Source organism: Haliotis cracherodii, unplaced genomic scaffold (assembly GCF_022045235.1).
Source record: "Haliotis cracherodii isolate W230 unplaced genomic scaffold, xgHalCrac1.p SCAF_1, whole genome shotgun sequence".
In the NCBI taxonomy this organism is placed as follows: domain Eukaryota; kingdom Metazoa; phylum Mollusca; class Gastropoda; order Lepetellida; family Haliotidae; genus Haliotis; species Haliotis cracherodii.
In genome coordinates, this window is record NW_027266264.1 from 1,285,320 (window position 1) to 1,300,872 (window position 15,553).

At 45.3% G+C, this 15,553-nt stretch overlaps 1 protein-coding gene across 1 annotated transcript; it reads right to left on the reverse strand.

Moving 5' to 3' along the window:
- Nucleotides 1-1,537: 1,537 nt before the first annotated feature.
- Nucleotides 1,538-14,818, reverse strand: LOC139471182 (putative amine oxidase [copper-containing]). The gene is made up of 4 exons (XM_071253467.1): nt 14,573-14,818; nt 6,832-8,739; nt 6,368-6,575; nt 1,538-2,974 (listed from the first exon to the last, which is right to left on the reverse strand). Exons 2-4 carry the CDS (start codon nt 8,727-8,729, stop codon nt 2,612-2,614), a joined length of 2,469 nt encoding a protein of 822 aa, XP_071109568.1. The 5' UTR covers nt 8,730-8,739; nt 14,573-14,818; the 3' UTR covers nt 1,538-2,611.
- Between the last annotated feature and the right edge of the window lie 735 nt (nt 14,819-15,553).

Genomic DNA, 15,553 nt, shown 5'->3' on the forward strand with positions numbered 1-15,553 from the left:
TGTCATGTTTTCTTTTGCCTAGGCGTGGTGTGACGTCCGCATGGAGTTGTGTGATGCATTCTTTTAGGGCACGGACATCGATATGCATGTCTTCTATGAGATGGAGCACTTGTGTCACTTGTGTCGCCATGGACGGTGCTGCTGGAGTCTTCTTTCGACGGATGCGTGTGTGGACAGATCTGAGTGTACGGATGGTTGTGATGGTAGGCCACTGCCGCCGCCACCGCCAACCAGTAGGTCACCGTCGCCCCATTATCTACACATTGAAAGAAGGCTAGCCTCGTTTGAGGGTTGGCCGATGCAGATGAACCAGACCGCTGAAGAGATGAGCCATGGGGGCTTCGTGTATATGCAAAGTGACGATGGTGTGTACTGCTTTCACTGCTTTCATTGCGGCTGAGAAGATGAGCTCCCCACGACGATCCTTGGCTGGAACACCTCAAGTGGTCCTCTCACTGTGCCTACCTCAAGCTGACCGGGCTGGTGAGACACAAGAAGAACGTGGCAGCTTACTGGCACAATCTGTGCGAGGAGAATTTGAATGAGGAAGCTTTCCCGCCTTCCTAGGATGAAGTTTCCGTTTCCGTTCCCGTTCGAGTTCCCGTTCCAGTTTGTTTCCAACAGCCCTTTTCAGGGCCACCCATCTCTCCCGAAAGAACGCTTCATCATTGCTTTACCTACCCACCACAACAACACAAAAAACCTCCTCCTCCCTCCTCCACCACCACACCACTTTTTGGAGGATTTTACGTGCGCTTCTTGTCCTTTTTTCATTTCCGAGCGTTTGTTATGTCCTCCTCCGGATGTGGCGCCCTCTTGGGGGCGCACGCCCTCCCGGAACCGGAAGGGACGCCATATTGGATGCACACGCATTACCCAGCATGCCCTCTTCGCGCATGCGCAGAACCACTTCCGGATACAATGGTACGGGCTATAACTACTCCTGGCAGTACAGCAGGGGGTCAAACTAGGTACATGGCGTCCTATCGTGACCAAATCAACATACCTGGCAGAAAAGCAGGGGGTCAAACTAGGTACATGGCGTCCTACCGTGACCAAATCAACATACCTGGCAGTACAGCAGGGGGTCAAACTAGGTACATGGCGTCCTACCCTGACCGAATCAACATACCTGGCAGTACAGCAGGGGGTCAAACTAGTTACATGGCGTCCTGCCGTGACGAAATCAACATACCTGGCAGTACAGCAGGCAGTCAAACTAGGTACATGGCGTCCTACCGTGACCGTATCAACACACCCGGCAGTACAGCAGGGGGTCAAACTCGATACATGGCGTCCTACCGTGACCGTATCAACATACCTGGCAGTACAGCAGGGGGTCAAACTCGGTACATGGCGTCCTACCGTGACCGTATCAACACACCCGGCAGTAAAGCAGGGTCTCAAACTAGGTACATGGCGTCCTACCGTGACCAAATCAACATACTATCGGTGAGAATGTTCATCAGTATCCATGCTGGATTCTTGTGTGACAGAACTGTTTTAGATGGACACTTACGAAACAGTTTTTGGTTCATTTAATAAATCGCATAACAAAGTACATTCAAAGTGATTCATCAGCATGCAATATCATGAATACTGTTTCTGTTTATGAAATGGCTGAAACATGTTCTTTCATCTTACAATACCAGACTGATGCATTATGAAAGTCAGCAAAGAAATTCCTATACTGAGTCATTGTTGTTGAAGCATTTCACAGTTACATAATGTATTGTAATCTGATAAGTATATAGAGCATGCGAATGTACCAGCTTACTCCCAGCCATCACGAGACCATATCTGAGTCTCTGTGCCCTTTAAGGAACACTTCCGAAGCTGACTGAATGACGTCACAATCATCAGTTAGACATAGCAAATAGGATGAAGTCATTCCATAATAATAAATAGCAGGTACATGTTCAGAGATGTCTTTGTACAAAGAAAATATATGATTTTTCACGAGCAGTCTATTTACATACACGATGCCTGAAGACACATCGCAACGTGAGGAGATGACACACTGAGTACACAATGGTACCCTCATGCACGCCATCGTGTGTCATACGTACGATTAAACTCCAGACGGACGCAGAACTATCTGAATGCAACTTACAATTACTTGTCATTGATGGAATGACGAGAAATTAATTTTCAACTCTTCATTTTTTTCAAATTTGTGAAATAGAAGTTTTATATTCGCAATTCACACAACACTTCCTTATACCCTTCACAACAAGTGGCCATTCACAATAACTGATCCTAAAGCTGGAATATTGCTGAGTGCGGCCTTAAACAACAAACAAAACACAATAACTGGAAGTTCATGGGCATTACATTGTCGAGAGCATACCGTTACGTTTCACGTCCTAGAAAACTTCACATGGTTGTCACATAAAGGTTTAAATGCATGGTTGATAATAGGCCAAGCAAAACTGCACCCGTGTTTATCCCACAGCCAACATTCCAAGGCCACTACAGCTACAATTATTTATAAAGGCAATTTACTACATAACGGTACATGAAAAACACTTTTTACCTAAAACTTTGCTGTTACTAGATGTACTTGTTAATATCTATTTTTAACAACTTCTACACCATCAACAGTCGTGGTCTAATGGTGCTCATTATTGCCGTTGGCTGACAAATATTCGTCCCCCGCCTCGTGGTGTACGTAGGAAGTCTCTATTGCGCATGACGGGTTTCGTTCCACCATTGCGTCGTAGTCTGGAGTTTGGGGGATGCAGCGTGGCTTCTCCGCGTTACCGTATCTCACCACCCGGGCGCCCTTCTCGGGGTGGTGGCTGTCCTTGTACTCCACCCTGATGGAGTCACGTGACTGGGAGGACGGACACTCTTCGAAATAGTTGTAGGGAAGCAGGGCGAAGCTGAGATGTGCCCCGGGGGTGGGGGTGATGGGCATGTCCTCGGTGTGGGGGATGTGATGGACACCCATACTGATCCATGCCACCAGGTCCTGAAACATTATTAGGTTGTCAGTTGTGATTTAAGTACGATAAACACCGATACGAGTCGTTTATTTCTTATTTGAGATATCAACATCAGGTACAGGCTCTTTAAGGGTAAAAAGTACACGCTTTAAAGATATCTTCCATTATTTTCATAATGATGACTCCATCAGTAGAATCCGACCGCGGCTATGTCGGACAAATCCAATTTATGAACAGGGGGGTTAAATTGGGTCTTTCCCACATATTCCCACAAGTTTCAACTCGATTACCTGTACCTTTCCTCCCAATACCGATTGTTATATCTCTCCCCCTTTTGGGTGGGATCGTTCGGTCATTGCGCTGTCCAGCTACATCCATGGGGAACAACTCACTAGACACTTCCCTCTCAAAAATAACGTCGTCCAATTTACGACGTCATCAAGTTGCGAGCGCATGCTCGAATCTCCAGAAATGACGTCATGATAGAACAACGTTTTATCGTGAAATAAGCCACGCATCGTTCTTCATTGTTCTTTGGGAATTATCGCGTAGCACAGCGCACAGATCACAAATCAGGTGAAGCTAAGCAACGTCGGTCTCGGAGACTAGTTGGATGGGTGACCGCGTTAAGGAGCTTGACCCCATTGGCATGATGGCAACTTTGAAGTTTTGGGCATATGTTTTAATGTTGACTTAAAAGACCTTTGGGTAATCAACACTGAAAAACGCCTGGATAATATCTATGGTATTATAAGCAAATGGAAAAAACGTAATTTGACTTTGGTGGGTAAAAATAGCAGTTGTTAAGACTTTAATTCTCTCTACCCTTGTACATATTTTTTCTGCTCTCCCAAATCCATCAAAAGCTTTTATTGATCAATTGAATAGAATTCTTTTTAACTTTATTTGGAGTGGCAAAAGAGATAAGATTAAGAGGGATTATTTGAGAAAGGAATTATAGTCAAGTTGGACTGAAAATGACTGATATACCCAAATTTATATCATCTTGGAAAATTTCATGTTTAAAAAGATATTGCGAAAAAAACATTGATTATGACCTTGCTAGTTTTCAGCTAGCTCATATCTACACTTTAGGTGCCAGTTTCCACAAGAATCGGGAAAATGAATCCTTTCTGGAAAGATACCCTTATAGCCTGGAGTGACTTCATGCATTCATATGACATTGAAGACTTAGAAAAAGCAGAAATTACTTCCCAACCCATATGGTTAAACCATTATTTTAGAGATCCAGTATTAATTTTTAATGACTGGTTTAAAAAAAGGTATAGTTGCGATAAAAGACTTGTATGATGAAAACGGATGGATCCCTTTCCCACGTTTACAACAACTTTATGATCTTAAAGGAACTTTCTCGACTATAACCGTATGTTTTTTTAATATTCCAAGAAGTTGGAGACAAAATATTGATAAAAATCTATATTCCTCCTCTAACCTCACAGTATCTCCTTGGGTTTATGATCTTACACGTTCTATTAAAGGAACAAAAGTTTTTTTATAATAAACTGATAGGGAATTCCCTCCCTCTCCCTAAATCTTGTTTGAAATGGGAAAATCAACTAGGATGTTCTTTTCCATGGAAAAAAATATTCAGTGTATATTGCCATGGGTTAAGAGACACAAAACTCAGGGACTTCCAGTTTAGATTTATTCATAAAGTAATATTTACTAAACGTGAGTTATTAAGAATGAAACTTATTGATAACGATGAGTGTTCTATGTGTCATACTCACAAAGGAAATGTTTTTCATGTTTATATCGAATGTCATGTTGTTAAGAATTTCTGGTCAGATTTCTGTATTTACTTGACTCATATTTTGAAATAATTACTTCTCTGCCTTTAACAGAAAATGGGCTTTGTTTACTCAAATTGCAAAATAACTTATTCACTTGATGCTTGCAACATATTTTAATGTACCATAATGCACCTTCTTAATTGTATACATAATATGCCTTCACCTGTACCATGCTGTGGATTATGCCGTATGCCTCCTCTGTACCACATCATTTTGCGAATAACCTTTATACATGAATTTGTACTGTTATTCCACTGCATCTGTATCCTGTGTATATGACTGAATTAAAAAAAAAGAAGAAAAAAGTAGCTTGACTCCTGAGAGTTTCTAGGGCTTCGGTCCTGCCCCACACTGAAGCAGATGTACCACATGTCGTGTCTCCTTTGGCAAGAGACTTTGTTCGAAATGTGCCTCTGTTCACCCAGCAGTGAGTGGGTACCAGGTAGGATGATACAGTAATGTGGCTGTTAACCTTCTAGCGCCTCACAGGCAGCTTGGGTTGTAAACTCCCCAGGGAGATGAGAATGAAAACAGAGTGTTCACTGATCCTTTGACCGGGGTAATAATAGTGTAGCGCCATGAGCATCCACTTGATGAATGGAATCTGGCGCATCATAAATGCACTTACTATCATTATCATTATTATTATTATTATTATTATTATTATTATTATTATTATTATTATTAACGCTACATCAAGTGTCTTTCCGGTACATGTGATGTGACGTGATTTAGAGAGTAGTCAATTAATGATGATGATTCCGGATATAACTACTTCCCAAGGACCAACACAATCACTTAGACACAGCCGCATTTCACTGGCACCAAAATTATCATTTGGATACATAAGAAATGTGTTATTTACATAAACAGTTACGTCAATGTAATTATACTGTCCACTCCATGGTGATTAGGGTCGGATTAATAATAACTGACCGTTCATCATGTCCGAGTTAGTAATTAACTAGAAAAGTGTTTGCATAACCCAATTTTTCACAAAACCAAAATTAGATGACGTTACCAATATCTATATGTATGATATAAGGGGTAGGTCTCCGGGTACGTATGCAAATATATAAGGTCATGTCGGTACTACTTTTAGTGTTTACAAACAAATATGGCGTCGACGTCTATCGTCTGTCAAGGCTACCTAACTTCAATGTTTATGCCTAATACAGGGTATTTACCATCCCAAGAAACACAACCATGATACAAGACAATTTTGAAACAGACAGCCCCATGTCTGTAGGTACCTCATTGACAAAAGGTTAAAGCACTCCCGGTTAAAGAAAACATAATTCCAAAAAAGTAAAACTTTGAAACAGGAAGTCATATGCACCTAGCTACATTAATAACAAAGTTATATGCACTTCCGGTTTGGGAAAATATATGCTTAATGTCAGATATGTTTATGACTTCTGGTTTTGCAGAAAAGAGTCAAACGTATCCAGTAAATTGTGAAGACAAAAAGTCTCATGCCTCTCTCCAGCATGAGTAATTCTACGTTATATTTCCACTGATATATCTCCTGTGCCATGTCCAACATGTAATAACAGGGAGAGGGTGGTGAGCTTTTTTAAGATAGACAATGCATCTGATCTTTACCTGATCAACAATGTCGTCGTTGTCAGCATAAAACGATGTAAAGTTGACAGTGGGTTCCATGGAATCGAACAAGCCATAGACTGAGCTGGCATCTCTTTCGTCATCCTTGAACTTGGTGACCGTCATCTGGTTCCTCGCCCAAGAAATAACTGGTTCATTACCTTCGTCCTCAGGGACAAGCACTTTCGTCATTCCGTCCAGGTGAATTCTGAGAGAACACAATAAACAATGAATATCCAGCAAACGTATATATTTATATCACGGCATATCATTGTTTCCTGACACTATTCATCCTCGACTGTTGAACTGATAAGGGTACTAAATTTCCCTGTACTTAATATCAGCAATAACTCTCAGCAATCTTCCAGCCACAGGGGACAGGGGACACATACTACCTATGTGTTGAATAAGTGTGAAGAAATTCTGTAGTTTGGGTAAAGTTGCTTCCTAATAAAGTTAAGTACCTGTAAGACTTGATTGCTCCAAATTTTTGGGGGGTGCCGTTGTTGTGGAACACGTGATATCTTGGTTTCTCAAAGTTGAACTTGTAGGCTGCATCCATCTCAGTCTGCTTGAGAGATCGCTCATACTTGATCTGGTAGTACTTAGAGTTGGGGTCGTTTGTCGTCTGCGAATTGGGGGAAACGTCACGTGATATGTCAAGCGTCTCGTATCTGTTGTTCGGTCCATGAATGTCAACGTCAGCTTTGAAAAGGAAAAGATGGTGATGAATACTGCCAATGGTATTTTCCTTGAGCTGGAAGCCATACGGATCTTCTTTGGGAGTATAGAAGGAGCCGAATATGTACCCTGTTGATAGAACTCGAACCTCCATGGCTCCACTTTGGTGGAATATAAAGTCCATCACGTAATCGTAGTTAATTATTGTCATGATGCTTCTGAGTACAACGACATTGTCCTCCATTCCGGAATAGAAGCCACCCTCAACCTTACTGTATGAAAGATGGCGACGAAGAGGAAGTCCTTGGTTCAGTTCAAACAAACAGAAGGCTCTCTGGAGAAGAACTGGCTCCTCAGAAGATTCGCCCAAATAGGAGTAGTTAAAGAATGTACTCGTCTCGGGACAGTCCGCACCTGGAACCAGAGACTGAGAGTGGGTGCCAATAAGAGCACCACTGTCGATGAAATCTGCACTTCGTGTAGCAGAGTTGTTGGACGCATAAAAGACAGCTATCTCCTGCAGGCCGACTTCGTATGCTATCCTCTCATTGTTGAATCGGATGTCGTAAATTTGTGGACCGCTTAAAGTGGACATTCTGAAGTCGAAGGCCCACTGCATGTATTCCACATGACGGTGGTGTACACTGTATCGCTTACCGTCAGGCTCATACATTCGGGGAGCTCTCTGTGGCTTCTTCGGGACAGGGTTACCTCGTCTGTATAAAGAAGACTTCAAATCTTTGACGTTTTTGGGGAATGGTATCTTGGATTTGGGGATTGATCCAGATCTGTACTGAGTGGCGAGATCATCAAGACTCGTGTACTCCTGGCTAACATACACCAGCTTTTCAATATAGAATTTTGTAGGGTCTTGAGAGTCAATATTTGCAAGCATCATTAAATCCACGGGATTCAGGTCGTAATACTCAACGAAGTGACTTGTAGTTAACCACATCTTCCTCACTCTAGATTTACTGATACCAGAACTAACAGGCGTGGGGTAGAAATTTAAGCATCTGTCTCCACAGTTTGTAAATGTGGCACCATAACTCTCCTTCAAAATAAAACCAATTTTTTTATCTACGTCAGGGAACAGTTTCATGTAGTATGATCCAAACTCGACATATCCTATGGGCCTATAAGCATAGGGAACGGGATTTTTACGTCCTGGAACGCTCAACAACTTGCAACTGTTGGGATTTGGGAGAGGACCAACAATATATTCTTCTGACACGGGAGGGACAGCGTCACCTCTGAAGATCACTATTCGAGCTTTTCTTTCTGGTTTAGGCCCAGAACCACTTAAGTACGCCAGAGCTTCTGATTTCAAAGGTGGATGAAGATCTGACACATATATGTAGCTAGCATTGACTGCAGCTTTATCTGGCTTCTTCAGATTTAACTGCATCCTCAGGCTGTATAGATAGTCCTGGATTGCTTTGAGTTCCTTCACGGTAAGGTCATCGTACAACCCAGGGTCCTCTGCCTCTGATGTGTCAATATCAGGCTTCCCAAAACTTTCTCCACAATCATCAGCCGCCTGGCGTTCAAACCTCCTGTCCTTCATCATGGAGACAGCAATAAGAGCGACGACTAAAGCCAGGGCTATGAGAAACAAGGTTATAGCGGCACAGCGCCATCTACCGATACTACGTCGATATTTTTCCTGAAGTTCAGTCATGATGTCAGACCTGAAATATTAGGAAACATGTAATGTTTTAAGTCAAATATTATTAAATATAAAATATCGTTACCTCCAGACAAGTAGATGTGTGTGGGTGTGGGTGTGGATGTGAGCGTGGGTGTGGGTGTGGGTGTGGGTATGGCTGTGGATGTGGCTGTGGCTGTGGATGTGGGTGTTGGTGTGGGTGTGATACAACCAACTATCTAGTTTCAGGATTGTACAGCAATCTCAGTACCTGGCAATGAAGGATACAACCAACTGCCTAGTTTCAGGATTGAACAGCAATCGCTATACCTGGCAATGAAGGATACAACCAACTGCCTAGTTTCAGGATTGTACAGCAATCTCAGTACCTGGCGATGAAGGATACAACCAACTACCTAGTTTCAAGATTGTACAGCAATCTCAGTACCTGGCGATGAAGGATACAATCAACTATCTAGTTTCAGGATTGTACAGCAATCTCAGTACCTGGCGATGAAGGATACAACCAACTACCTAGTTTCAAGATTGTACAGCAATCTCAGTACCTGGCGATGAAGGATACAACCAACTATCTAGTTTCAGGATTGTACAGCAATCTCAGTACCTGGCGATGAAGGATACAACCAACTACCTAGTTTCAAGATTGTACAGCAATCTCAGTACCTGGCGATGAAGGATACAATCAACTGCCTAGTTTCAAGATTGTACAGCAATCTCAGTACCTGGCGATGAAGGATACAACCAACTACCTAGTTTCAAGATTGTACAGCAATCTCAGTACCTGGCGATGAAGGATACAATCAACTGCCTAGTTTCAAGATTGTACGGCAATCTCAGTACCTGGCGATGAAGGATACAACCAACTACCTAGTTTCAAGATTGTACAGCAATCTCAGTACCTGGCGATGAAGGATACAATCAACTGCCTAGTTTCAGGATTGTACAGCAATCTCAGTATCTGGCAATGAAGGATACAATCAACTGCCAAGTTTCAGGATTGTACAGCAATATCAGTACCTGGCAATGAAGGATACAACCAACTGCCAAGTTTCAGGATTGTACAGCTATCACAATACCTGTCAAGGAAGGATACAACTGCCAAGTTTCAGGATTGTACAGCAATCTCAGTATCTGGCAATGAAAGATACAACCAACTATCTAGTTTCAGGATTGTACAGCAATATCAGTACCTGGCAATGAAGGATACAACCAACTGCCAAGTTTCAGGATTGTACAGCTATCACAATACCTGTCAAGGAAGGATACAACTGCCAAGTTTCAGGATTGTACAGCAATCTCAGTATCTGGCAATGACTGACACTTGATTTGTTGTTCACATCAACAGCGTGGTCAAGTGACTGCAGACACAGTCGTTCACCGTAACAAACACACGCGGTAAAGTACCTGAAAGCAACGCCTCGTCTCCCCCACCGTCTGACCGGCTAAGTAACACCGTCAATGTTCACAACACACATCACCTCATGACGTCTTGTCACGTGAAATCGAACTAGCCTCATATCATGTTTAAAGTCTTGAGGTTTCTTTTAAGTTCGAATACAATCATCCCTTTAGTCATAATGTTCAGACGAGTTTGCTGGGCATGTCGTCGCTCTACACTGTGGTAGGATGTGTGCAACATTAACCATCAGTTCACACAACAGCCATCCAACGGTTGCTGTAGCGGTAGAGGTTGTGGTTGTGGTTGTGACTCCTCTAAGGGGAGTGTTTCCCGTAGTAGTAGTAGTAGTAGTAGTAGTGGTTACAGTGCTGTAGTGGATTTGGTAAACGTTGCTGTTGTGGTAGTGGTAGATGTTGCTGTGGTGACAGTGGTAGAGGCTGTTGCAGTGTTAATGGTTGCGGTAGCTTTTGTGATAGAGGTAGATGTTGCTGTGATGGTAGTGGTAGATGTTGCTGTGGTGACAGTGGTAAATGTTGCTGCAGTGTTTGTGGTTGTGGGTGCTTTTGTGGTAGTGGTAGATGTTGCTGTGATGTTAGTGGTAGAGGTGCCTGCGGTGTGTGTGGTTGTGGTTGTTGTAGTGGTAGTAGTACCTACACCATACCCACATCACCACCCACACCACCCACACCACCCACACTGTCAACCACACCACAACCATACCACCACCCACACCGCCCACACCATCTACACTATCAACTACACCACACCCACATCACCACCCACATCACCACCCACACCACCCACACCACCCACACCACCCACACCACCCACACTGTCAACCACACCACAACCATACCACCACCCACACCGCCCACACCATCTACACTATCAACTACACCACACCCACATCACCACCCACATCACCACCCACACCACCCACACCACCCACACCACCCACACTGTCAACCACACCACAACCATACCACCACCCACACCGCCCACACCATCTACACTATCAACTACACCACACCCACATCACCACCCACATCACCACCCACACCACCCACACCACCCACACCACCCACACTGTCAACCACACCACAACCATACCACCACCCACACCGCCCACACCATCTACACTATCAACTACACCACACCCACACCACCACCCACATCACCACCCACACCACCAACCACACCATCTACACTATCAACTACACCACACCCACACCACCACCCACATCACCACCCACACCACCAACCACACCATCTACACTATCAACTACACCACACACACATCACCACCCACACCACCCACACCACCCACACCACCCACACCATCACCCATAGCACCACCCACACCACCCACACTATCAACTACACCACACCCACACCACCAACCACACCCACACCTACACAACCACCTACACAACCCACACCACCTACACTATCAAATACACCACACCCACACCACCTACACTATCAACCACACCATCTACACTATTAACTACACCACACCCACATCATCATCCACACCACCATCACCACCTACACTATCAACTACACCACACCAACACCAACACCCACACCACCTACACTGTCAACTACACCACACCCACATGATCACCCACACCACCACCCACACCACCATCCACACCACCTACAACTACACCACACCCACATCACCACCCACACCACCACCTACACAACCCACACCACCTACACTATCAACTACACCACACCCACACAACCACCTACACCACCCACACCACCTTCACTATCAACTACACCACACCCACACCACACCCACACCACCACCTACACCACCCACACCACCTACACTATCAACTACACCACACCCACACCACCACCCACACAACCCACACCACCTACACTATCAACTACACCACACCCACACCACCACCCAGACGACCCACACCGCCCACACCACCTACACTATCAACTACACCACACCCACACCACACCCACACCACCACCTACACCACCCACACCACCTACACTATCAACTACACCACACCCACACCACCACCCACACAACCCACACCACCTACACTATCAACTACACCACACCCATACCACCACCCACACCACCCACACCGCCCAAACCACCCACACCACCACCCATACCACCACCCACACCGCCCACACCACCTTCACTATTAACTACACCACCACCCACACCACCTACACTATCAACTACACCACACCCACACAACCACACCACCACCCACACCACCTATACTATCAACTACACCACACCCACACCACCATCCACGCCACCACCTATCAACTACACCACACCCACACCGCCTACACTATCAATTACACCACACCCACACCACCACCTACACCACCCACACCACCCACACCGCCACCCATACCACCCACACCACCTACACTATCAACTACACCACACCCACACAACCACACCACCACCCACACCACCTATACTATCAACTACACCACACCCACACCACCATCCACGCCACCACCCATCAACTACACCACACCCACACCACCTACACTATCAACTACACCACACCCACACAACCACACCACCACCCACACCACCTACACTATCAACTACACCACACCCACACCACCCACACCACCACCCATACCACCACCCACACCATCTACACTATCAACTACACCACACCCACACCACCACCCAAACCACCCACACCACCACCCATACCACCACCCACACCACCCACACCACCCACACCACCCACACCACCTTCACTATCAACTACACCACACCCACACAACCACCTACACCACCCACACCACCTTCACTATCAACTACACCACACCCACACCACCACCCACACCACCACCTACACCACCCACACCACCTACACTATCAACTACAGCACACCCACACCACCACCGTCACCACCACCTGCACCACCCACACCACCTACACTATCAACTACAGCACACCCACACCACCACCCAGACCACCCACACCGCCCACACCACCTACACTATCAACTACATCACACCCACACCACCACCCAAACCACCCACACCACCACCCATACCACCACCCACACCACCCACACCGCCCACATCACCTACACTATCAACTACACCACACCCACACCACCACCCACACAACCCACACCACCCAAACCACCCACACCACCACCCATACCACCACCCACACCGCCCACACCACCTTCACTATTAACTACACCACCACCCACACCACCTACACTATCAACTACACCACACCCACACAACCACACCACCACCCACACCACCTATACTATCAACTACACCACACCCACACCACCACCCACACGCATTCTTCCAACAGGCTGACCTGTTAAATACGCTGGGTGATTCGTCAAGTCGGATTGATGGCGGCGGGGAGGGGGCATGGGGTTTGGGTCAAAGGTCAGGGGTCAGCCCAGTGAGAAGCCAGCAATGTGAATACAACCTTGATCAACCTTGCTAAACTTGCGTTGTGTTAATCTTACCTGTACACGTAATCTTGTCTGTAAAACAAACATTAAACATATAAATTTTACGAGATTGTGTCCAAGTGTCAGTTCACTTGCATATGCTATCATGCGGGCAAAAGTAAGAAGAATTTCATGACAAAGTTCGAAAAATGTTATGAATTTAATGTTATTAATTGAATGTTATAAAATGTTATCAATTGAATGCTATGAAGTGATCAGTGCTAATACAAATCAATGCTGCAATTACGTGACTTGTGTTTTGTTTTATCCAAGATGGCGGACGTTTCCGAGCTAAAACGTATATAACGAACTGACGGATATAACGAACTGATTTCTCCGGTCCCTTGTAGTTCGTTATATCCATGTTCTACTGTTATTTGTGATATAACTGAAATACTGCTCCGTGCGTTATAACTGAAATACTGCTCCGTGTATTATAACTGAAATACTGCTCCGTGTGTTATAAGTGAATTACTGCTCCCTCTATTATAACTATAAAACTGCTCCGTGTGTTATGATTGAAATGCTGCTCCCTGTGTTATAAGTGAAACATTACTCCATGTGTTAATCCGATCAAGGCACACTGCAGTTGGTCGTTTCACCCGATTTAGGCACTGGTGTTTCCTGACACAGCCGATGTTTACAACTAAACTGGTTATTCGATATTGGTGTGAAAATAAGCAGATGTCACAAGACACTTCACAGGGCATGACAAGTACACCGATACGACTGGGAGAAAACTACCTTCCTTGATTAACACCATTTCTTATACCTATATTTTCGAGAACAGGAACTGCGACACAACTTTCCCATGCTAATGCTATGACTTGATAAATATGTAAACTGTCTTGACACTGGCAATCTCAGGCGCTGATTGACAGCATGCGAATAACAGTGAACTCATTGGAGGTCTAAACTCCACATAAAATTGCATATTCCTCTGAAGCAGAGTGCAATCTTACCTGGTGTTCAACAAACACAGCAGACAGCTTCACAACCACGACGATCCCCTTGGAACGACACCCACAGCTGTTATGTAGGTCATGGCCAGACTGAGGCTGTTGTGGTAGCGGGTCAGTGGCTGGGTCCCACAGGCTCCTCCCGGCACGCCGCTCTGGGGCGGGGGAGTGTTTACCCTTGTGTGGGAACCTTTTCGCGTGATTCGCAGACCAGACAGGGAGCATATCCCTCCATCCCCCACCAGGGCTTTGGGAGACACTTGTTGATGCTGATGGATGTGAGATTGGTAAGGTTAAAGAAGGGTGAGGGGTGGGAGGTGGGGTTGGGGTTGGGGAGTACTTGGGGTGAGAGAGGTGTTTATTGACATTAAGATTAGAGTCATCACTTTGAATAGGGCCAGCAGTGTTCATTCCTTATTTTGGCATTAATATTTTTGATAAGGATGTTTACACTGTTGATAAAGGCCGGCCCGATTGTAGATTACTCCCATGAACAACGTAAAGCCAGACTGATGGTTACACAACACAGTCGTAGCTTGTCGTCGGGGGGTGGGGTGGGGTGGGGGGAGGGGGGAGATGGGGGGGGGGGGGGGGTGTTTGAGGTGGTGTCGGGGTTAGGGGATGGGGTGTGGTAGGAAGTGGATGGATGACAGACCAATGAACATCTTTTCGACTGATTACAAAGATAAGCTGCTGTTTCTAGCGACAGGCGGGCATTGAAGGAGAGACTCAGACTACTAAATGTAGGGGAGGGCCTATGAGCAGCGTTCCCGCGTGCCGCCTCTCTATGTCACAAGGAAAGTTTATAGCTTATACATCCTCACACCTCGCCCAAATCCCCTGCCCAAACCCCTCCTTTTATCCAACCTCTGACCTCCACTTCCTCAAAAACATTCGTCTTCTTCTGGGCTGAAGCCATCTTCCCGAGGCAAGGGAGTTAACTGACTATTTCCATCCTTGCCGATATAGACGTCGACAGATATT